At 38.7% G+C, this 23454-nt stretch overlaps 1 protein-coding gene and 1 long non-coding RNA gene across 3 annotated transcripts; both read left to right on the forward strand.

Annotated features, from left to right (window-relative positions):
* Window positions 1-4290: 4290 nt before the first annotated feature.
* Window positions 4291-5374, forward strand: ripply2 (ripply transcriptional repressor 2). The gene is made up of 3 exons (XM_034699769.1): window positions 4291-4748; window positions 4855-4922; window positions 5017-5374. Exons 1-3 carry the CDS (start codon window positions 4626-4628, stop codon window positions 5177-5179), a joined length of 354 nt encoding a protein of 117 aa, XP_034555660.1. The 5' UTR covers window positions 4291-4625; the 3' UTR covers window positions 5180-5374.
* Window positions 5375-8944: 3570 nt separating this feature from the next.
* On the forward strand, window positions 8945-19550 carry LOC117824314. 2 transcript variants are annotated; one of them, XR_004633558.1, is made up of 5 exons: window positions 8945-9041; window positions 10233-10299; window positions 11544-11653; window positions 11767-11853; window positions 18866-19550. It is a non-coding gene; the product is annotated as an uncharacterized LOC117824314 (long non-coding RNA). The 2 variants fall into 2 exon arrangements; XR_004633557.1 differs by lacking the exon at window positions 18866-19550 and adding an exon at window positions 13727-14247.
* The last annotated feature ends 3904 nt before the right edge of the window (window positions 19551-23454 follow it).

Genomic DNA, 23454 nt, shown 5'->3' on the forward strand with positions numbered 1-23454 from the left:
ACGTTGTTCTACATTCATATACGAGCAGAGGAGGCTATTGCTCCTATCTGAACCTGAACCTGCTTGAGAGTCTGTGCTACAGGCTATGGAACATTGTGTATTTTTGATCTGATCACCTGTCAACCAAGTCCAGGGAAAAGATCAGCGAACCTTAGAAATGCTGCTAGCTCTAGTACATCAGATCAAAGCATGTTCTCCGCACTGTGTCATAGAGTGCAGCTCTGATTTGAAATGATAGCTCTTACCTAAAAGGTAGAAAATGATTTAAAACAGCAGCATAGAACAAAAATAACTGCTTCGTGCAGTCACACGAACTGAAAACATGACTGTTCAGACTGAAGAACCTGGTTTATCTGTATGTTTAACTGTCATCTGATGGCATTATAAAGACTCTATGATCATTTGAAATGTTGAAAAATGTGCAATCTACAGAGGTGGAGTGATGTGGAAGAAGACACCAGTAGATCACCAAAACATGAAACAATTTCCTGGTGACAGTTTCCATGGAGAGGAACTTAACGGAGTCAAGTACTGAGTGCCTTTGTTTGAGAGAGGTGCGAGTGACTTGGGATAAAAAGAGGGAACATTACTCGTGAATTATAAAGCAGAAAGAGGGGAAAAGAGAAAGAAAGGAAGAACGAGAAAGAAAGAAAGAAAGAAAGACAATAAGAAAGAAAAAAGGTAGAGATACAAAAAGAAAGAAAGAAAGAAAGACAGGAGGACAATCAGATTCAAAGAGAGAAAGAAAGAAAGAAAGAAAGAAAGAAAGAAAAAAAGGAAGACAATAAGAAAGACAATAAGAAAGAAAGAAAGGAAGAACGAGAGAAAGAAAAAAGGAAGGAAGACAATAAGAAAGAAAAAAGGTAGAGATACAAAAAGAAAGAAAGAAAGACAGACAGGAGGACAATCAGAGTCAAAGAGAGAAAGAAAAAAAGACAGAAAGAAAGAAAGAAAGAAAGAAAGAAAGAAAGAAAGAAAGAAAGAAAGAAAGAAAGAAAGAAAGAAAGAAAGAAAGAAAGAAAGAAAGAAAGACTGGAGGAAAGAAACAGAAAGAAAACAGGTAGAAAGACAAACAGAAAGTAAGAAATAAGGATGGAAATGCAGAAGGAAAGAAGTGAAAACAGTAATGGATGGTATGTTTTTAAAATTATTTTAACTTCATAGATAGAGCCACATGGGCTATGTGTTTTTTCCTAGTTTTCAGAACTTTCTATGATGAGTCCCGTTGACATTCGTCCACTACAGGAGTGTGTGTAGTATTTTCCAGAATCACTCAGGGAAATGAAATGAAATTCCCCTTCACTCAGTGCTGACATTAATTTAACATCTCTGAGTCCTGCTTCTTTTCTTTTCGTTTTATACCCTTTGATTTTACATCGGTTGCACTGTTCTGGTCAAATGAACCATACAATATCTGCATGAGACGTGTATTTTTGTATTGAATATAGAGCAAATAAAACTGGACACTTAAAATACAGCCCAGGCTCTATTAGATCATTTGTGGAAAAAACTCTTACATCTTGCATCAACTTGCCGGCTTTGGTGAGCGTGGGGGCAAAGGTCATGTTTGTGCATGCAGAGCAGGAGCGTGCAATGAATCCATATGATTTTGTCATTTGTATAAAGTACAGCAAAGGAGTGAATGATGCAAAATCCCCAAAGAAGCCAGTAGAGATGCAGAGCATGGATGTATGTGTCCAATTAGCCACAGCACAGAGAAAGAGAGACAGAGGACTGGGGCAAAGGGGTATATGTGGGCCTCATTAACACCAAACTCTTATACTTCTTGATCCCTGGAGAGGCATGCTGTGATGTAATTGAAGCTTGTGGGTCAAGAAATGTAATGCTGGTCATGCACAGATCACCTTTAACCACGGATATCTTCTCCTCTAGCTTTCTATAACAGATAGTTGCGGCTCCAGTAGATCTGAATTAAGTCAGGTGGAACACACTGAGAGTTTCTCCCAGTTTAATAAAGGCCACATTTTTTCCCTTAAAGGTTTTAAAAAAAAATACAAACAATTGTAATTCATCCTAAAGCGCCACAGTGCCCCCCAATGGTCCACCAACGGGAAATGCAATGACACTGATTCAATCAGTGTAGCTTAAAGGATCTTTTAATGAATGGCAGGCACGTGCAGCTCATAAAGTAGCCCAATATGACGTTTTCCATACGAGAGTGATTAAGTGTAATGCATTCAGCTTTCTGTAAATGACCCCTACCCCTCCTGCTGTTGTGTACACAGAAGACTGACGCGTGTCGGTGTCAACCCCCCCGCCCGGTGCCCAAATGCACGCGAGCCGTCTTCCATCATGGCACTCAGCGGGCAGTGACAGTCAGGCACGGCACGTGTTTCTTCACACCTCACACTGTGCAGCACCAAATGGGCTTCACAGACGGAGGGAGACCCTGAGAGGTGAAGAGGTTAGAGATCTACGAATTGTTATCAAACCGAATACAACGAGCCAAAGTGTTTTGAGTTTGATTCAAATACAAACTTCATTTACCTCGTGTTAAAAGATATTACATCTGATCCAAGCATATGTTTCGGATTGTATCATGCACAAAGGCGACTCATTTTTTAAACTATGGATATGTACAATTTTTGCAAACAAAAGGAAACGAAAACAAAAGGTTAAGCCCTTTAGCACCATAAAATGTCATTTTCCCCATGCACACTTCTTTGATGAAAGCTATATGGCTTTTGACTTGGATTATAAAAGACATGTTCGATTTTATTATATGCTTAAACCTGTGACATTGACACCAGTGGAAGCAGAGAGCAGGTATGACGGTTAAACATCTTATAACAGTTCACCCTGGAAACATGCAATGGATATCAAAAGTCAAATGTCAAAATGCCAGGTTTTGTGATGTAAAAAATTGAAGCCGAGATAAATCATGTCAGAACTTTTTTCACCTTTAATGTGACCTATAACATGAACAATTCAATTCTTTTTTTTTTTAAATCTCTTAGAGGGAAGAATACAAAATAAAAAACTGAAATAATGTTGTTGCATAAGTGGCAATATTTGCCCATTCTTCTTTACAAAAAAGCTCCAAATCCATCAGATAGTGAGGGCATCTCCTGTGCACAGCCCTCTTCAGACCACCTCACAGATATTCAACTGGATTCAGGTCTGGACTCTGGCTGGGCCATTCCAAAACTTTAATCTTCTTCTGGTGAAGCCATGCGTTTGTTGATTTGGATGTATGCTACGGTTCGTTGTCTTGTTGAAAGGTGAAATTCCTCTTCATCTTCATCTTTCTAAGGGAGGTCTGGAGGTTTTGTGTTAAACTGACTGGTGTTTGTAAATGTTCATACTTCCCTCCACCTTGGCTAAGGCCCTGGTTCCAGCTGAAGATAAACAGCCTCAAAGCATGATGCTGCCCCCACCATGCTTCTCTGTAGGTATGGTGTAATTTATGTGATGTGCAGTGTTGTTTTTATGACAAACATACCTTTTGGAATTATGGCCAAAAAGTTCAACCTTGGTTTCATCAGACCATGAAACATTTGCCACATGCTTTTGGGAGACTTCATGTATGTTTTTGAAACATTTTGCCGGGCTTGGATGTTTTTCTTCATAAGAAAAGGCTTCCATCTTACCCCCCTACACATAGCCGAAACATAAGAAGAATACAAGAGATGTTGTCACATGTAGTACACAGCCAGTACTCGTCAGAAATCCCTGCAGCTCCTTTAATGTTGCTGTAGGCCTCTTGGAAGCCTAACTGAACAGTTTTCCTCTCATCTTTTCATCAGTTTTGGAGGGATGTCCAGTTCTCTGAATGTCACTGTTGTGCCATATTTTCTTCTCTTGATGATGGCTGTCTTCACTGTGGTCCATGGTATATCTAATGCCTTGCAACATTTTTTGTACCCTTCTCCTGACTGATACCTTTTAACACTGAGATCCCTCTGATGCTTTGGAAGCTCTGTGGACCAGGACTTTTGTTGTAAGATGCAACTGAGGAAATGTCAGGAAAATCCTCCTAGAACAGCTGATCTTTATTGGGATTAATCAAAGTCACTTTAAATTATGACAGGTGGATACTGACTACTATTTGTCATGAGTTTGAATGTGATTGCTTAATTCTGAACACAGTCACATCCCCAGTTATAAGAGGGTGTGTACACTTATGTAACCACATTATTTTAGTTTTTATTCTTCCCCCTGAAAGATTTCAAATTTATTTTCAGTTGAATTGTTCATGTTAGAGGTCACATTAAAGGTGGAAAAAGTTCTGACATGATTTATCTTTGTCTCGATTTTTACATCACAAAAACTGGTATTTTAACAGGGGTGTGACTTTTGTTATCCACTGTATGTCTCTATAGTCTGTTTAATAATTTTACTGAATACTTAGATTAGGTTTGCTTTCTACAAAATTCTGGATTAAGAAGAAGGATTAGAAGAAGTAAAGTGGCCATATGGTCAGAGTTTGTTGTAGTGTGACTTCGCACCTCAGCACCGTGGCGCATGGAGACACTTGGAGACGCGTCAAAGCGCAATTTGGCACCAACAGCCCGGGCCCCTGATAAATAGGAGTTTCCTGCTCTTAGCCACATATCCTCTGAGGACTTTAAGCAGGACTGATCACTACTACGAAAGAAGGAACCATGGAGACTTTTACCGCAAACAACGGATTATCTTCTATTCTTACTGGAATCAATGTCTCACAGCAGCCCGGTCGTTTGTGGAGACCGTGGACTGGAACAGAGGACAAAAGTAGCGCACAGAAGGTGAGTTTAGCCTGGAGTCTTGAAAGTTTCTCAATTCAAATGTCTATGTTCAATGGAACAAAAGAAGTCAAAATTGTCACTAAAATTGCCTCTTTTTTGCTTAAAGGCTCATATTCATGAGGACATATCTGCTGTAAGACATCCCAAAACTCCTCAGGTCGTCCACCCAGTGAAGTAAGTGAAGTTTCTCTTCTGGAGTCGTTACTTGCCTTTATTGGTTTGCAAAAGTGTCTCATTTATTAATCTATTTTTTCCTCTTATTTCAAAGGTTGTACTGGCCCAAATCCAGATGCTTTGATTACTTGTACCAAGACGCAGAAATGATGCTGCGTAACTATCCGGTCCAAGCAACCATCTGTCCTTATGAAGACTCCAGCAGCGATGAAGACAGCGATGATGAAGAGGAGGAGATGGACAAGGAACTGAACTGAACTGAACGTGGCTCTCTGAAGCTGAACACAAACTGTTACATATTGCGATAATATATTTCTCTTATAACTTATTTCTGTAAATATCTGTAAATAGACTTTTTTTTATTTCGCAAGAATGCAAGCTTAAGTTATTTATCTGACATTTTCTACCTCTTTTGTATTTTGATCTAAATGTAATAAAATATTTCAAATGAATGTCGTTGTTTGGGGCGTTTTCCTGACATGAATAAGGGTATTTTAGGTCGTGACAAGAATATAAAGTCAGAGTGATCAGTTATTAAAGCAGTAACCAGTTAGGCCTTTCATATTTGAAAAAGTGTAGCCCACTAACATATGGGACGATGTGTGGAGCTTCTTCATTCAACCTCATAACATGAACATTTTCTTTGATATTTGACAAATATTAGTTGCATGAGCAGATTCAAGTCTTTGGCACGTTCTACTCGTGGCCAAACAGTTATTTTCTCTAGGAGAAGTGCCAAGTCATAAACCTGCCGTTTCCTGCGCAGTGTCGCCTCAAGAGAGGAAACAACATGACACGTGGAAGGTGTCAATCATGAGTGTCAGGGGGCCATAAAGATCTGCGCTGAGGCAGATACAGAACAGTGTTTAATGCAAGATAACAAAACACGTATGGCGATAGAAAAATCGTCTTTTTGTTCAGTTTTGAACTGAAAGAAAAGTTTCTTATTAGTCAGTGCAAAGACGCCTGTTCCAAGAAAATATGGCATTTTATTACAAGTGATTCTTTTTATGCACTGGAAGGATGTATCAATTAAAAGACAAAAAGTTCTGCTCAGTAATAACATAACTTATTGACCGAATTGATTCCAGATCTCATTCTGTCACTATGACTCTCACAGATCCATCCAAACCACAAATCAAAGTTCTTAAACTAAACAGTGAAGCACATTAAAACATTATGGGGACCTCCTGCAAAACATTTGAGGCAGGGCCCCCCTTACCTACTTGTTTCTTCTACTCCTGAACATTTGATCTGTTCACAATTTCTTCAAATTACATATAAAGTTCACCATATTATTAAATTGAATATCTTATAGTTGCATTGAAAATGTGGTAAAATGAAAAAGAAACACCAAGAACAACAAAAATACTACTTTTTGTACGATTTTTCGTGTTTTCTATCAATTTTGTTGTTTTGATTTTTTTTTCTATGTATCCAAAGCAAAGGAAAAGCATTTGAAAATGAGTTTGATTCCTATAGGTGTACACAAACATGGGCTAACAATGTGATCAAGATTATGTGTCTTCAGTGAAACATATGGGAAAACACAAGAGCTCAGGATGAAATAATGATGTAGCATTCCTTTAAGTATTTCAGCTGATGTACACAGCTGTGCAATTAATATAATAACTACAACATATACAACACACAAACAGCAAAATCAAAAGTGTTACATTTTCAGTGTTAAAGTTGAGAGTACGAATTTAGAGTCAATTCAACTCTTGTTAAGTCTAATTTAACTACAAGATGATAATTCCTCAAAAAGGGTGAGTGTTGATTCAGAGAGTCAACTGTCATATTTTCCAATAAACCTGTGCAGTGTTGATTTCACAACATAACCAGTGTTAGTGCTACTCCAAGAAGTCCAGGGGTGCACATTTGAGGCGGGAACTCTGCAAGCTTCACTCTTTGTCTTTGAGAAAGATGTTTCGACTTGAGATGAGCAGACATCACTATATCATTCAGTATATAGTTGTTCAGTTGCAGCACGTTCAGAGTGACTTTTGCCTGTAGATTTAGTGTATGCTGACATACAGTTCAGTTTTTCAAACACAAAAATGGTGTTTAACTTGGGAAAAAGAAGGACTCATTGCATGTTGCAGGCAAGAAGGCATGTAGCCTTTATTCCAGAGCTTTGTGTTATCTGCATAGTGTACAGTTTGAATATGGAATTGTAGTTTGAGCATTCAAGCATCAGTAAAACTCCACAATAGAACTGTCATCTGTTTATGTATTTGAGTGCTTGTAAATATACCATCTTACCCAGCATGCCTCTGTTTTCTTCTGATTATTGTCTCTACTTCTATATTTTACATCTCAGATTAGTGAGTTGAGCTCTTCAACTCACCATGGTGCCTCAGACTTTTCTGTGGGAACCCTTGGGATCATCTTTAGGTGTTCTTTAGGGTGCTAAGTTTACACACCTTATAGACGTGAGACAAGGTGGCCTCATGGGTCTGCACTGCTTCTGAACCTTTGACTTCCAATGGGCTGGACAGTCTCCTTTCTCACTCCAAAAAAACAGAACATTAATGATTCTTTAGAAAACATTTTCATACATGTTTTATTTATCACACCCACATTGGAACAATTTTTTTTTTTTTTTTTTTATCTTTACTATCAGCACAGCTCTTTGTTCAGTATGTATAGAGCTGAAGAGGTAAAACTACAGCAACAAATGCTCTGATGTGTTTTCTGGAACATTCACAGCGATACTTATGTACCATGAAACAACAATCACAACACAGTGGTTGTGATGATGCTCTGATAACCTCTTCACCTCTCTCCAGCCTGGTCGAGACTTTCCCAGGCTTTGGTGTCAGAGCTGCTGGTTTCAGGAGTGTCACTTACTTGGGTGTGAAATCTGCTCACCTCCTGAGTTAAACATAAAACCAGGGTCTGATGCCCTCTCTGATGAACTTATAACCTTCACTGCACACGCTTTAGGTCAACTGAGATGCTTAGAATGGTTTTGTACATGTGCATGTATTAAGTTGACACTCGTGTTAGAGGGGGATGGAAGAAGTTACACACAGACAGGGAGAGACCACTGCAGAGGGAAATACAACAAAAACAAAAAACAGGTAACAACACAAGCTAACATGCAGTTTGAGGCAGAGAATTTGCTTATGAATAAGTGGAAAACTGCAGCATCAACAATACAATAGGTGTTTTGTGTTTGACTTATAAATGTTTTTAATTTCTGGGGGTTTACATTTACACATTTTTATATTTTTAACTCTGTGAACTCTGGTGAACTTTGCACAGTTCAGTTTTTCAGACTCATGCTGCCCCTTTTTTTCCCAGGAGTTGGTGTGAAATCGGGCGTGAAGAATACACACCTTCAGGAGTGAACAGTTTTCGGTCGCATGCTTGACCTCTCTGTTCCCATGAGCCAACACTGCTTGGCACCCTATGTTTACCTACAAATATTCTCAAAATAATGCACATTTGATTAGCGTTGACTGTCAACAACAAGCTACGACTGAAAAAAAACAACATATTGTAACGATTTCAGAAGCCTACCTGTACATGGAAATTACCCCTCCCTCCTCCTCCCTCCCCCCTCCACCCCCCCAAAAAAGACTGAGTGAGCAAACCTGTATGACAATAATCCTGGATGCATGGTCATCAAGTGTTTATCCTCACTGAACACGTTAATTTCAATTATGACATTTTATAATGCAAGTTGTTGTTGTGTAGAATGGTATGTAGCTGGCATGCTTCTCTGAACTCTGCCTGAGCTCGTGGTGTGACCACTCACACCTGAGGAAGTGTGAAAAGTGTGACTTGGCTGAGCTCCTCAACCTTCCCACAGTCACACCACCGCCTGTCACTTTGGCCACAGACCTGCTGTCTAATTTGCCCAAACACAGAATGGTGGTGGTGGAAAGGGAGTGTATTTTATGCTTGTTACACAATGTTGAAGTAGTTTCATATGCAGTTCTACTGTGAGCCAGAGGGGGCACTGTGGTTCAAGTTTGTAGTGCAGATAGACAGGAAGTGCTACTCTTTGTGGAGGGAAAAATATGTCAAATTTGATGTGGACTCAGTAATTTACTGCTGTGGATGGATATCTGACAACAATGACACAAGTGCAATTTGCATGTTACAACGGTACGTTCTGCTTTTCATTAAGGATATTATGAAAGAGGCTTTTTTGTGTGTTTTTGTGGAGTAATTTTGTAGTTTGAGAACACCTGCCCAGTGCATGTCAATGAATCAGCAGTGTTTTAGCTGTTTTATTCTTGTGGCCATATTGCTGCTGTAGAGTGATTGTGAGGTAAAGAGGCGGGCTTTGAGCCTCCTCGCCAACAGCTACAGTGTTCCCCGCCTGTCAATCCAGTCAGCTGTGCCTCTCATTGGAAGACTCGTAATTTAAATAGCTTCGAAATTGCCTCGTTAGAAAAAAAATCAGCCCTCTCACAGTGTGAGCCGATGGAGAAATGAGCTATCCAGACTACACTCATCTTTTGTACCAGGCTGTAAACATGTTTATTTCTGCTGTAAAGATCATCTTTTATTAATTGGTGTGTATGTGGTTTCCGGTATTTCCGGAACCAGCCTCAAGCGGATCTTCGATGAACTACGTTTTTTAGCACTTCCGCATTGGACTCATGTTTTTAGACCGGAGGTTGCCGCTTACCTTGTAGCCTGCCTATAACTTGCATTTGCATTTGGAACTTGTTTAGCTAGGTTTTATGCCTCAACTTAACCAACATAAGCTATCCACCATTTATTCACACTGTTAATAAATAATATGACCTCTTTTTTTTAAACACCTGATCTTTAGTATGGCAGAAAAACTATGTACGTATATATACTTAGCCTAATACTTTTATAAGTGCCTATATTTTACTTGTTTATGTTTTATGTTATGTATTTATTTGCACAATTATCAAAGTACACAAGGATAAATAAATAATATACAATGCAGGAAGAGGCAGAAAACTAAGAGAGCTTATTTGAAGCCTCAACCCAAATAATGTTCTGATATCAGAAATTAATTAAAAATACTGAATTGACACACACATACAGACAACAGTTTATACTAATAAAATCACATAGGGAATATACTAAATTAACAAGTTATATAAATACAATTACTACATCAACATAATTCAAAAGTAGAACATATGAGTAACACCACAGTGATCAATATTAGCATTAGGATAAAAACACATTCATATAAAAAAAAGATTATGATAAACCTTTAATGCAGCAGTACAAAATGAGTATAATTAAATAACAGGGGTTAAATGTTTTTTTAGGCATTTTGTATAACATTCTACAAGTTTTTGTTGACAGTTAATTGAGGGTGACCTAGCGCAGTGACAGCATTTGACCACCAGATGGAGCAAGATAAGATATCAAGGTACTGGACTCGGTGATGTAACTCTGCATTAAATCCAGCTGGTGGTGGTATTGCACTTGCACAGTAACCTGTACCTTTCACATGTGAGATTTAGACATTACAAATTGAAAGCAACAACAGATTCAATGTTTTTTGAGGGTTAAGCATGTGACTTTTGAAATATTGGATTACAGATACCAAATGTAAAAAAATTACATGCTTCAAGTTTCGCTTGAAACATATTTCTTTGGAGCTGAAAAGTAATATTGTGCTCCCCATTATGGAAGAAAATACATTAAGTAGATTCATAGAGGTGTTTATTTAAAATTTGTCATTTTATCATGGTTAAAATCTGATAGTTGGAATTAGTGAAATTATGCCACCAAACAGTTCTGATCAGATTACATATAGATTAGTGTCAGCCATATTTTTTATTTCTCCCAGTTGCTTTCATCATAACTTTTTAGCCAATGTGAGCTTATAGAAAATTCAACCCAAAATGGAACTTCATTTAGAAAATAATGTATTGCTTCAAGATAGAAAAAAATAACATTTAATCAAGATAATTATAAAACTAAACAACCCTGATTCCTGGATGTATTAAACAAAAAATATTTCCTTTTAAATGCATATATATTTTTTACCTATATGTAACCATATATGGTCTGAAATTACTACTCATATTTCAACTTATGTATGTACCTATTTATGTTTTATATTTTAGGTAATTTATTTTGGTGGCAGAAATTTAAGTTGTTTCCTTTTCTCTGTTACTTTGATTAAATGTACCTATTTTAAGTCAGGCTGCAGTCAACACACATCGTACTGCACTGTACATATGCATCACCTGTCATTCATGCATTTGAGAGCACAATATACAGACCTGGGTGTGATTAAGTTGCAAACAGACTGAGCAGCAGTGTTTCAGTAATGAGATGAAGGAAAAGCAGCATAAATCTGTCAGTAGTTCCAACGCCTTCACTTGAAGCACAGAGCTGCTGCATTTCCTCTCAGCACATAAACATTGGGCCTCACGCCGCTGTCTCACAGATGTAGCTGTTGTGCTTTTCTCCACCTTGTTACCTTGGCCTCCACTTAAACAGTTAGTTTGGTCTCCTCTCTCTGAGATGTGTGCAGTGCAGATAATTACAATTTCAGCAGCGTTTGCCAGGTGATTACCTCATAATCCCCTATTTCATTTGATAAGTCACGCATTGATTTAACTCCGAGTTGGACCTAATGGAGTATCTTTTCCACCGCCACAGTGATTTGTATGCCGGGGCGAAAGGACAATGCCAGATTGGAGGCAGAAAAACAGCCGCTCGCCATTCCTGCTCGCTCAGACGCTGGTGAAAGATGAGCAACAAGAAGGCAGGTTTAATCACAGCAACCTGAATGTGAGCAGTAAATCACTGCCATGCCTGATATGCTAACATGTGCTGGTAGTGAGAATACTTTCTCTTTTATATTCTCTCCCCACACAGGCAGGTGGAGAGGGAGGGGGATGGAGGGATGAGATGAGAGATAAGAAGAGAGACCTGCTTGGTATTCACCTGTCTCTCCGGATCAATAAAGGTAATTTGGGCTGATTCCTCCCTGTAGGCCTCTTAGCAGACAGACGGGGAGAGGGGTCAGCCTCTGCTGAGCTGCGGGGAGCTGGAATAACTTAGAAACACACTCTGCAAATTACTGCCCCTGTTTGAGAATCTCTCATTCAGCTATTCCTCTGCGTTTTGGTGCAGCGTCTTCACACAAATCTGCCCTGTAGCTTTAAGACCTTTACACTTTAGGACCTCCACATGCATGAAAAAAGGCGTTTATTTATTAATAATGAACAATAATTATAACTTTTTCAGTATATATCATTTGATACAAGGAAACAGGCAAATAAAAACCCATCTAAATACTTTGTGTATATCAAAAATGAAAGTGATTGACGCATGCTTCGATTGTATACACAAGATCAAAAATATCAATGTATAGGCAAGATAAAGTTTTCTTTGATTTTATTCAACAAGTTCTCTACAATCAAAGATCAGTGGGTCCTCGTGTTTTCTCTCCCTGTCCTGTTCTTCCTGTTCCCTCAGGTAAAGGAAACCATTCACCATCTACAGTGGTCCCCATTCTGACCTACCTGCCCATATATACACTTTAAAACTACCCAGTTCTATCAAAATAAAAGCATTAAAAAATGCTCAAATTCTAAATAATAACACTTAAGGCGTCAAAATGGATCTTATATCTTCCTCAAAAAACCCCAACAACAAATAGATAAATGACTACATGTTGAATAACCAAATAAAACCTCAATGCCAAAATGTTGGAACGTTTTTGGAAAAGTTAAACAAAGCATTGATTTTCTGCAAATAAATTAAAACCCTATAATTAATTGAAAATGGTGCAAAATATCAGGAATATATACTTATTTCAATTTTATGCTAAAAACAGTCAAAAACATCAAAGATGGGGACAACAAATCACTGAAAAAGTGGTTTAATGTTAAAAAAAAAAACACCTGGGTAAAACCCCACCTCCACTGAGGTTGTAATACCAAACAATAGGAATAAGTCAAAAAGTGTGATAAAACTAATCAATTAAGTAAATAACAGACAAAAAAAGCACCAATGAGCAAGAGCAAGGATAAGAAAGAACCCCCCAAAAAACACTAACAAAAAACAACGTAGAAATTCACAAAATCAATAGATTTAAAATATAACAACAAAAGGACTGTTTAAAAAAATGAAAGAAATGTAGTTTAGTTAAGTTTTCAAATGTTTGAAAATAATCACAGGTCTTGCATTTTATAGAGCCTTGGGTGGGAAGCTCCATAGTCTTGGTGAACAGTTAATAAAAGCTGAGATGCTGATTTTATGATAGTTTGTGTTTAAAAATGAGTCTGATGACACAATATGACATGACACGATACGACTCGACACGACACGATACGACATGAAATGATACAGGACAATAAACTTTTTGTCCCCTTGTGGAAATTTTATTTTGACTCAAGTGATAGATACTTGTTTAGATACCTCTGTGGAAAAAATAGGGTGTATCTTTATTGTCATCATTACCTGAAAAAACTGAGAACTATTCGTTTTCACATAAAGCTGTAGATTCCATAAAGTTCACAGAGGGGTTATGATGCCCATGAAGAAGAAGAAGAGAGTTTTGGAGGTGGGAGTTGGGTGTTCACGTTCACAGGTCAGGATCATTAATTACCTTGAAAACAGGGGTGACAGGTTGGATAAGAAATTACTATTTCAATAAACACAAACACATTATAGATTCCTGATGCATGGCCGCGGTATAACATCAAGGATGTTATATTTCCTGTCCACCCTGTAAGATATGACCGAATCCTGTTTGCTGCCTTTATTAAGTTTTCCTTTCTCTTATGTTCTTACCCCACATTGGTTTTTTCTTCACATTCCCATCCCAACCTCAGCCGTTCAGTCTCACAGGGCAGCAGCAGGTCTCATCAGAGTGTGATAGGCATGGAGGATGCCGTCCGTCATGTGGGGTCACCAGTCTGAGAAGAATGCTCTGTGTCAGGGGTGGACAGGGTGTGACGGGGTCCCATGGGACACAAAACCCACCAAGTCTGAGCCCCCAATCACTGCAGCATGTCTTGCTTCAGTTGTGTGCTCTACACCTGCACATATAAACACACACATGTTGTAGACTTCACTGGGATTGTAATGTGCAGCTCAGTGACCTCTTGTTGGAGTGCTTATATGATGTCAAGAACACTGATATGCTCATACATGCTCTCTTTTTCTCCACGCTGCCTCCTAAAAAGACATCATGTTGGTGCCATAGAGTGCAAAAAGCTTTCTTGTACGTTAATGACAAAAGAACTGAGATGAAACAGGTTTGAAGCACAGGCTCAATTAGGAAGCATCGAGTTTGGCACTTTGGTGGTAGCCATTTAATTTTTTAGTTGTATGTTTTTTTGGGGTAATAAAAGCGAACATATTTGAACTTAAGGGTGGATTTGCATTGCTACATTTCTATCCTGGTTCACTCGCCCCCTGTGGTTGTAGCTTGTACATCATAGGGAACCACACTGTGAGCTGACCCTTCTTGGGTAGCATAATGCCAGGGAGCATAATTCACATCATGCTGTATTATAGTTCACTTGATACCAGAGTTCAGACCATAAAGTCATCAGGAAAATGTTTACTGAGGTACTGAATTTTTCCGATCTGGTTTGACGCTGACTTCTTTTTGTGACCGGTGGTGATGCCTCTGCTGGCCATTAGAAAAGAATGCAGGTTTGAGGCACCTCGAAACTAGGGGGCATAAAGGTACTGAAAGATGAAACCTGCTTCTACAACATGCTATCTGTTAAAAACAAGGCCAAACTGACACGCATAACCACCACAGCCTCTAAAATAATCGGTCACCCCACACCAAACCTCACAGACTTAAACAACAGGGCCATCATACGCATCGCAACCTCAATAGAACAGGACATCACACATCCAATAAATACCCACCTCATCTCACTCCCCTTAGAACACAGGTACAGAGCACTGAGGTGCAGAAGGGCTTGCCTTGGCAAGAGCCTGATCCCTGCTGTTATAGTGAGCCTGAACAAAAGGCCTTGCTGAATGATACAACTTTGTCTGAGTGTTGATGTCTTTGTGGATACTTTGTTGAGCTTACAGTGTATGTTCTTGTGATTGTCTATGTCTGTGGAAATGCAGAAAGGTGCTGTGGAAAATAATTTACACAAGGGGACAATAATATCTAAAGTCTAAAGTCAATTCAAAGTGCAAAAACTGCTGCTCCTCATGTGTCCACTTGAGGCTGTTGCCAAAAGCCCAGAATGTACCACTGACACCCTCGTTAAAACGCCTGATATCCAAACTAAACATTTCAACATCCTGGTTCAATAACAGCTGTAGTCTGACTAGCTAATTTCCCGTCACTGGAACACACTGTAAGGGGTTACATTTGTTTTGACTCATCTGTGTTTAAGATAGTACAACAAAGAGTTGAGTACAGTTTTATATAATTAAGGGTGTGGCTGAGCTGACTGAAGTTAGGCTGGGTTTGCTTTCCATTATGACCGTCCCCATATTTGGATTTGTAACGACTCTTCAGAAACCAAAGGGTGACGTTGCCTTTTTTTTTTCTTGGTCTGTGGGCATTTATTTTATTTAGAAGCATCAAACATTGAAAATGACTCTATGGAAGTTATAGATAATGCCACTGGTGGTCTCTTTTGCTTTTGTTGGTCACATAGAGGCATCAGTATTTATTTCAAGCTGTTTCATAACCAGCTAAAAACTGCTCCCAGGAGCTTCAAGAGGAGGTTTAATCAGAAAATGCTAAAAACAGAAAAGTTAATGACCTAGTTCAGATGCAGAAACTTTCCAGAGCTTAAATTATAAAAATGGCTCATAATTTCTGAAGTCTGTGGCCCTGCATGGAACAATCAAAATCAGAAAAGAGAAATGGGTTCTGGATGCGTTGGTTGCTGAAAACACTGATATTGAGGATAATCTGATAAAAACATGATAAATGTATTCTAAGAAATTGTGTGTTTTTAAGGGAATGAGAGCTACTTTCAAGAATTTAGCCACAATATGTTTCTTTAAAGCTTCATTCAAAAAGTTCAAATTCATGATTTCAGTGTCCGCATAAATATCTGTTCAACATTTCCAAGCATGCAGCAATTTATAAATGAAATTAGCTGGCTGAGTGGCTCTGTAAAACATATTATAGCTTTTGTGAAATGGTCTTTAAAAGAAGAAGAAGGATGAAACTGTTAATTTGCTCTTACATTCACGATTTTGACTGAAGAATAAAGCAAGAATCTAGCCTAAAACATCAAGTGTCTGCCAAAACCTGTGATCAACAGCCTTCTTTCCACGTCCTATCAAACTCCAATTATCTCCCACCATCATTAATTGTTTCTTAAGGCAGCACATATTGATAGTCCGACATGTGCAGAACTGTTTGAGGCCGACTTAGCTGACAAGTCATTTCCATTCTAGTAGCCTGACCTAATCACCATATCTTATTATCATTCACATGAAAACACTAATTACAAAGGCAGGGTGAACCTGATTTATGCTAATGGAAACGTGAATATGCGACGGATGCATTAATCTAGAGTATAGGACCCTGTGCTGGTGTTAACTGTGATTAGCATGTGATTACCATAGCATGGGTTCTATCTACTGGAAGCCCTGCGTCTGATGGGCTGGGGAAAATCTCTCCACTCTCTGGCAGGGAATGAGGCTGTGACTCTTCACTACGCAAGGAAATAATGTTAATAATGGAAAATGAACAATTTTGATTGTTTTCCTGTAAACAAAAATATCCAATTAACAGCCAGTCAATTGTAACATTTTGTGTTTTAAAGTGAGCGTAGCAGCTAAGATGTGATGACATTAGAGTTTTTTTTGTCGGAGCTTGTTTGGGGGATTACAGTAGAACAACAAGAGTAGAGCTGTTTTCACATTATGCACAAAACTTATAAAAACTTCCCAAAGTTTTCAGGGGTGGGGGGCATGTGTCTGTTGTCTCTGCTCTCCCAGACTTTACCCCAAATGTTCCTGCCAGTCCCCTGGTAAAATCTCCATATAATGCAACTGGGGCAACCTGGAAGAGCGAAATGTAATCGTATGAATAAACGCATTCAAGGTTGAAGATGGAGAATCATTCTCAAAGCAGAGATGTCTGCACTTCTATCCATTTTCACACAGATTTAATATGAGTGAAAAAACAGTCATAGCGACGATTAGTGTTTGGAATTCTGACTCTTTGTTGATCCAGATCATCAGCTCAGCAATGAGAGTCGGCTCTTTTGGATCCCAAATGGCTCTTCCTTGTACCATTTTGGCTTTTACTAAATCAGAAATTTGTTTTGACCTATGACTGATATGTGTGCATGTATTTTACTTTAATTATTAACCCTTAAAGACCTAGACCATTTTTGGGGGTACCAGACTCTCCCGTATTTATCTTGTTTTTCTAATCTATTGAAGCACTCAGCATCAAGTGCCATACATCATTTTATTCAGGAGAACCTTATCTTTCACTGTGCTGCATTTAAACTACCAGTTTTACTTTAGTTTTGTCTGATAATGGATGAAAATACTGAAGTTTTTCAAAAATTGTTTGGAAATTTAGGTCATTTTTTACTGTGAACTCAGACAAAACATCAGGAAGTTTTGTTTTGTTTTGTTAGAAAGTTGTACTTAGGTGTTTTAGACTTCCAAAATTTTTTTTGTCACTATCAAACCTTTACTGAGCAAGTTACAGCCATTTATTATAGTATTTTCTAAGGCGTTTTTAGTGGAAAAAGCAGGTGTATTCTTTTGTTTCATTTACTGACCCTGTAGATGTGTGTAAAAAAGGTCTGGTTTCCCTGACGAATCAATGCTGCTAAATTTGATGGCGTCATCACAGTCACCACGCAGCCGCTGAATATGCAAATGAGACGAATGTGGTATCGATGGAAAGCTGAGAATGTCCGCTGTAACTGAGTTTTTAAAGCTTGTTGATAGGATCAGAGGTTCAAAAGTTATTAAACATTTAAGAAGAAGAGCTATTTGGGGCCGCCGGCAGCCATCTCGGTCTTTGAGGGTTAAATGTAATTATAATAAACCACACCATTCCCAGAATAACACTGTTTTACATGATGTTTGGTATAAAAACATATTTCTTATACCATCAAGTACCAGTCCTCTGAACGCTCATCGCCCTCTTCCTGCATCCTATTAGTTGCATGACACAGCACACAGTAAGTGGTGTGCTTGTGGCCAAGCGGTGTGGACAGAGGGCCGCCCTTTTATTCTGTCCTGTTGCTTCGCCTGTATATAAGTTGTAAACATTACACTGTGGCTTCTCCAGTGTGCTTTTGATACCATGTCTTGCCTGCCCTAATGTAATACTGCTAAAGAACAAGGTAATATTCACAAGTTTGTGCCATACACCAGGAACCATAGGGTTCCTGATGAGTCTAGTCCAGGTGGGTTCTTTGAAGCCAGGCAGTATGCAGTCAAAATTAGGCTTTAAACAGGTTTTTTTTTTCCAGCTTTTTACCCAAAACATTGGAGACAAACAGAAACTTCTTTAAGGTGCTCATACCATTGATGGTTACTTTTTAACAAATTTAATTGTCGCATCCCTTTTTAGAATGACTGGCCTTGTGACTCCTAATCCAATGTAGGACTCCAAGAGTTTTAAGAGGGACTACATCTTTGGTAAAAGTAGTTTAAACTAAAAGTCAGAAACTTTCAACACAAATATCTCTAAACCTCATAACGTAAATTGCAAACTTTCTCCTCTGTGAGCAAGGCATTTTTGGAGGGAATTCCTCAAACAAGAGTAAACTATTCGAGGACTACTTTTAGCAGCGAATTAATACAGACGGGCAATACCAGACTTTTGCAATACCTGTCACTTGGTCGTTGTTTTTGTCTTGAGATTTTTTTATATCAAGCATAATACAAAGTACTAACAGAGGTATTATCTCCATTTGAAATATAATGTTTTTTTTGTATAAAAAGTGAATCCAAAGAAGCTAGACATGCAGATGTGTTAAATGCCACACTTCCTTTTCTAGAGTGCAGGTGTCTCTCAGTCGTAGTCCCCTGCACCATCTGTTCCTCCTGCTGATCAGCTCGCAGCTTCCATCAGACAGGAGGATACGTTTGTTTTGGGAGACACGAGAGCACAAAGAGAGGGGGCCCATCCTTCTATCCCTGCTTTGATCCCTCCATTGAGAGGACCCAGGCGCTCTCTCTCTCTCTCTCAATGTCCCCCCGGCTTGTGGCTGCCTGGATGGCTGAATCTGGGGCTTTGGCGACACGGCACTCCAGCAGAATGAGCCTATTGACGAGGCGACAGATTGGCTTTGAGTGTACCCGATGGTTATCCCCTACTTCTCTTGGCTGCCCCCCCTCGTCCTCTTTCAACCAACCAAAGACAATCCCTGCATCTCCATCTTTTTAATCAAATTGCCAGTTTGTAGTGGATTTAAGAGAGTGGCAGAAGCCATTGTCGGCTAATCTGTATCAGAAAGGAGAGCTGATGTTGAGTGCAGTCCTTTTCTTAGTCAGGATTAGACTTGGTTAGCCCTCTTTTGGTAACACGTTAGGCTCCTGTAGTAGCTTGGCGGTGATAGAAAAACTCTTTGATGGGCTGTAAACCAGCCAGCTGATTGAATCAAAGTGTGCAAACATCAGAGCTGTTCTGATACACCAATGATGAAAATTCTGTCATTCTGCCTACAACAAAAATAAAAAATTACAAACAAACAGTATGGAACTAGAATAATTGTAACATTAGTGAAAGCTAGCGAAATTTAATATTGCCTCTCTGTTTTTTCATCGCTCTGGCATTGGAGGGATAATAACTATTTGGCAGTATTCATGTCAAGGAATCAGATTGGTGCGGGAAAGGAAAAACAGTGTCTGAACATTTCTGACTGCAAGCTAGGCTACTGCCACTGTGGAGGTATCATGGATGCTAACAATAACTGCTGTTCTTGGGCAGTGAAAACAAAAGTTTGTGGTCAGAGTAGTAAACAACAACAAGGCATGCTAGCAAAACTATAGTTACCTTACTCAGAATTACACTCATCGAGTGGTTGAGTTAAAGCAGAGGTGTCGAACTCATTTCAGTTCAGGAGCCACATAAAGCCCAATTTGATCTCAAGTGGGCTGGACCAGTAAAATCATAGAATAATAACCTAGAGAAGGACAACTAAAAATGTTTAAATTTTTTTTAAATACATTCTGAAAATGTCCACATTACATGAACTATCTTTTTACAAAAACAGCTGTTGTATTTTTCGCCATGATGAGTCTCATAGTGGGACCTATGATGTATGCACATGTATGGTAAGCATGTGCACGTTATGTGGCTCCTTTTTTCGAAAAATGTGAATCCACCGTTCCTGCTGTTACGAGTTTACATATACGTAAACTTGAGTGTTGATTGGATCTTGAAGTGCTCTAAAAAGTCTGTCAATTTCCACCAGATTATGCAAACTGCAAATATTCTCCTGGACCGCCGTTCAGGTGCGCTCCATCAGCACTATGATTGTATGTTACCCCAGAGGACAAATATGAAATAGTAGTTACTTTAATTGAAAATTGTAGCTAATGTCTTCTCTGTAATTGTTTCACTTTGGAAAGTCATCCACGGGCTGGATTTGAACCTCTTGCGGGCCGGGTTTTGGCCCGCGACCGTATGTTTGACACCCCTGACTTAAGAGTTTGTGTGTTTTGATGATACAATAGACTTAGCACTTCCCTAGGAGATACAAGCCTAGCTGTAGCTAACATTAGCATGGGTTAGTGTTCCTTTATTGTTTATAGATTCTTGATTTCTTTTTTTTTTTTTTATAGCAGTCGCCACATTAACTGCAGAGAGCTCCTCCTCTGCCTTGCTTCAGGTCAAAAATATCAGTCTTTAAAAATAACTGATGTGCTGACAATTTCAAAGGGGTCACAAGTTAACATTTTCTTTGTTCCTGAGGTTTCTAGCCTTATGAATATTTGCAGAAGTGTCCTCTTCTCTACAACAAACAGACTCAGTAATAAAACTTATATAAATCACCTCACATAAAGCATCTTAAGTTTTAAAAGCATAGCTATGATCTGCCTTTTTTGTTTATGTTGAGTGATTATTTTGTTTTCCCTTCCTCAGGTTTAAACAATCAACATTTTACCTGCACATTTCCTAAAAACAAACTGATATCGTAAACGTAATCATAAAAATATAGAGTAAAGCAGCTTCAGGTTCAAAATCAGTGTCTCCAATAATCTGATGTAGATACAAGTCAGAGAGATGTGACAAGAAATCCTTGCCATCTGAAATTGTTTTCTATTCTTAGCTCTGTTGATGAATGTTCTTCATCACCTATGATCTACTCGTAATTCAAAAATGACAGCACCCTTATTTTATCTCTTCAGGGTTGGTACTATACAGCTGTTGTTTCAAGTCAAGCCCTGGTATTGGATCAGCACCTGGCATCAGCTGAATTTTAAAGACTATAATTGTATCCAAACGCCCCTTCTTAAGATGCAGCTTGGCAGAGGTAGAACAGCTCAGTGATGGCTTCTCAGCTAGCCTGCAGGTAGAATAAAAGTGTGTGAGAGTGCATGCGTGTGTGTGAAATAAGTTGGTGTGAGGGTGGATTCATCATTAGCCGGGCAGAGGGTCATCTGGCTTTAATAGGTGTACTCAGGTGTTGGTTCTGATGTCTGCAGCAATGGTGTTATTTGCTGTTGGGAATCAAGTCCTGGCTCTCCCCCTTCCCCCTCTGCCCTCCCTCTGCCCTGCTCGGGTCCCTCTGCACCCCGGCTAATACCAGGCTCATTAGAGTGCTATCGATCGGCCCTAGCATCACACCAAAGGGCAAAGAAGTCCTCTCCTCCCTCTCTCTCCTTTGTCATTCTTTTCCCCTCTTACACCCTTTTATAATCTGCTCTCTTTTCTCCGTGCCCTTTCCTCTCCTTGGACATCCTACTAACTGCTATTTCCTCTGTGGTGATTATTTTTCTGTTCAAAGAGATGGACATTTTCAGAAAGTGAGCATGTATGCACATAAGCCTTAACACAGACAGCAATGAACGAAAGGAAATATCTGCATCCAAATGACTAGAAATAGACCCTTTTTGGTGCAAAAGAGGCTTTCTGAATTGTTAAGTCGTCATGTTGTGTGCAACGAGGTGGAGATACTCTCAAAATACCCCCCACCTGTCACTTAACAGACCCTACACTCCCTCTGTCTCCAAGCCTTCACGCTTCTCTCTCCCTCATCTCAGCAAAGATTTGCTGTCGTGTAAAAGAACACCCAATTTATTATCCAAATCTCTGTAGAAGAATGCAGCCTTGTGTGGGCTGAAATGTAAACACATTGAAGGGGGTTTCAAAGAGAGGCTAGTCTTAAATTACCACATTTTCCAGTGTAGTACGCAGGAATCGCATCATATGGAGGAGAGGCGGTTGCATGCATATTTGCAGATGTACACATGCACTCCCTTTTCAAACATGCTTAAGGAGAATGTCAAATGCTTTGAGAAATGTTTATTGAGTTCTAGCAAGATACAGTATATTTTCAAAAATATAGTATATGTTCTTCAGCTGCTGGGTTTTTAACTTGTAAAGACATGAGAAGACTCAAACATGTACAAAATGTCATAGAGAAAGAAAATTACTCTACCCCAGTTTTGTTATTTCAAATTTAGTTGAAACAATTTGAACAAAATTAAAGTTTATATTGATATTAAAAATGTACAGACATGAACAGCTTTCTAAGGAGGAACCAAGAAGCAATCATTTAATCAGTGGAGGTTGTTAATTCAGAAGAACAATTACTATCTGAAGAAAAGACGGCAAAATGACAACATTTACTTACATAGCATTACTGAAGCTACACTTACATTATCCAATCTTTTCTAATAGAGTTTAACTCTTAAAAATTATTGATTCTATTTAAGTTGATTATTCCTTCCTCTTTGTATTCATCCTTCTGGAAAACCAATGTACAGTTGTGCTCATAGGTTTACATACCCTGGCATAATTTATGATTTCTTGGGTAGTTTTTGTTGTCATTATGAAATAAAAAGAGTAAACACAGTTGTTTGACAATAAATGGCTTCACCCAACCACTATCCACATTTGAAAAATGGCCCAAAAAAAATCACAAATTTCAGGGTATGTAAACTTATGAGCACAACTGTACCAGTAAACGCTATATCACAATGTGAGGAGGGAACTGTTTACCTTTATAGCTTTCATTATTTGCAGTTTTTATATTAGGTTTTAATACGTTACTTCATCTATTACTATGATTGCTGTCCGAGTCAAGTCAAACAGATTTGAGTAAGAAATGTTTGAGAATGGAGACAACTCCCATGATCCCCTGCTGCTGAACATCATTGAGCTGTCTCTATGTTTATGTTTTGATAGATCTTATAATACAAGTCACCAAAAAAATTCTCATAACTTTTCCCAAAGCGTTTTATTAATTTGACATATTGAATTAAAACTATCCCAAAAAAATTTTCAAATGGAGAGATAATAAGTCCTCAACTGTGTATGTATTAGACTAGCTTTAACTAGGAGCCATATGTAAAACTATTCAGACGCTTTTTATTTTAATATAGGGAAAGCTTGGGTCCCAGGATCCATTTTTCCCTC

This window comes from Notolabrus celidotus, chromosome 13 (assembly GCF_009762535.1).
Source record: "Notolabrus celidotus isolate fNotCel1 chromosome 13, fNotCel1.pri, whole genome shotgun sequence".
Classification (NCBI taxonomy): Eukaryota; Metazoa; Chordata; class Actinopteri; order Labriformes; family Labridae; genus Notolabrus; species Notolabrus celidotus.

Excerpts from the sequence above, each read along its gene's own strand:
- ripply2 (XM_034699769.1), top strand. The coding sequence starts at position 4,626 with ATGGAGACTTTTACCGCAAACAACGGATTATCTTCTATTCTTACTGGA. Across the intron at positions 4,749-4,854 it reads ACAAAAGTAGCGCACAGAAG|GCTCATATTCATGAGGACAT; the intron begins GTGAGTTTAGCC and ends TTTTGCTTAAAG. Across the intron at positions 4,923-5,016 it reads CAGGTCGTCCACCCAGTGAA|GTTGTACTGGCCCAAATCCA; the intron begins GTAAGTGAAGTT and ends CTTATTTCAAAG.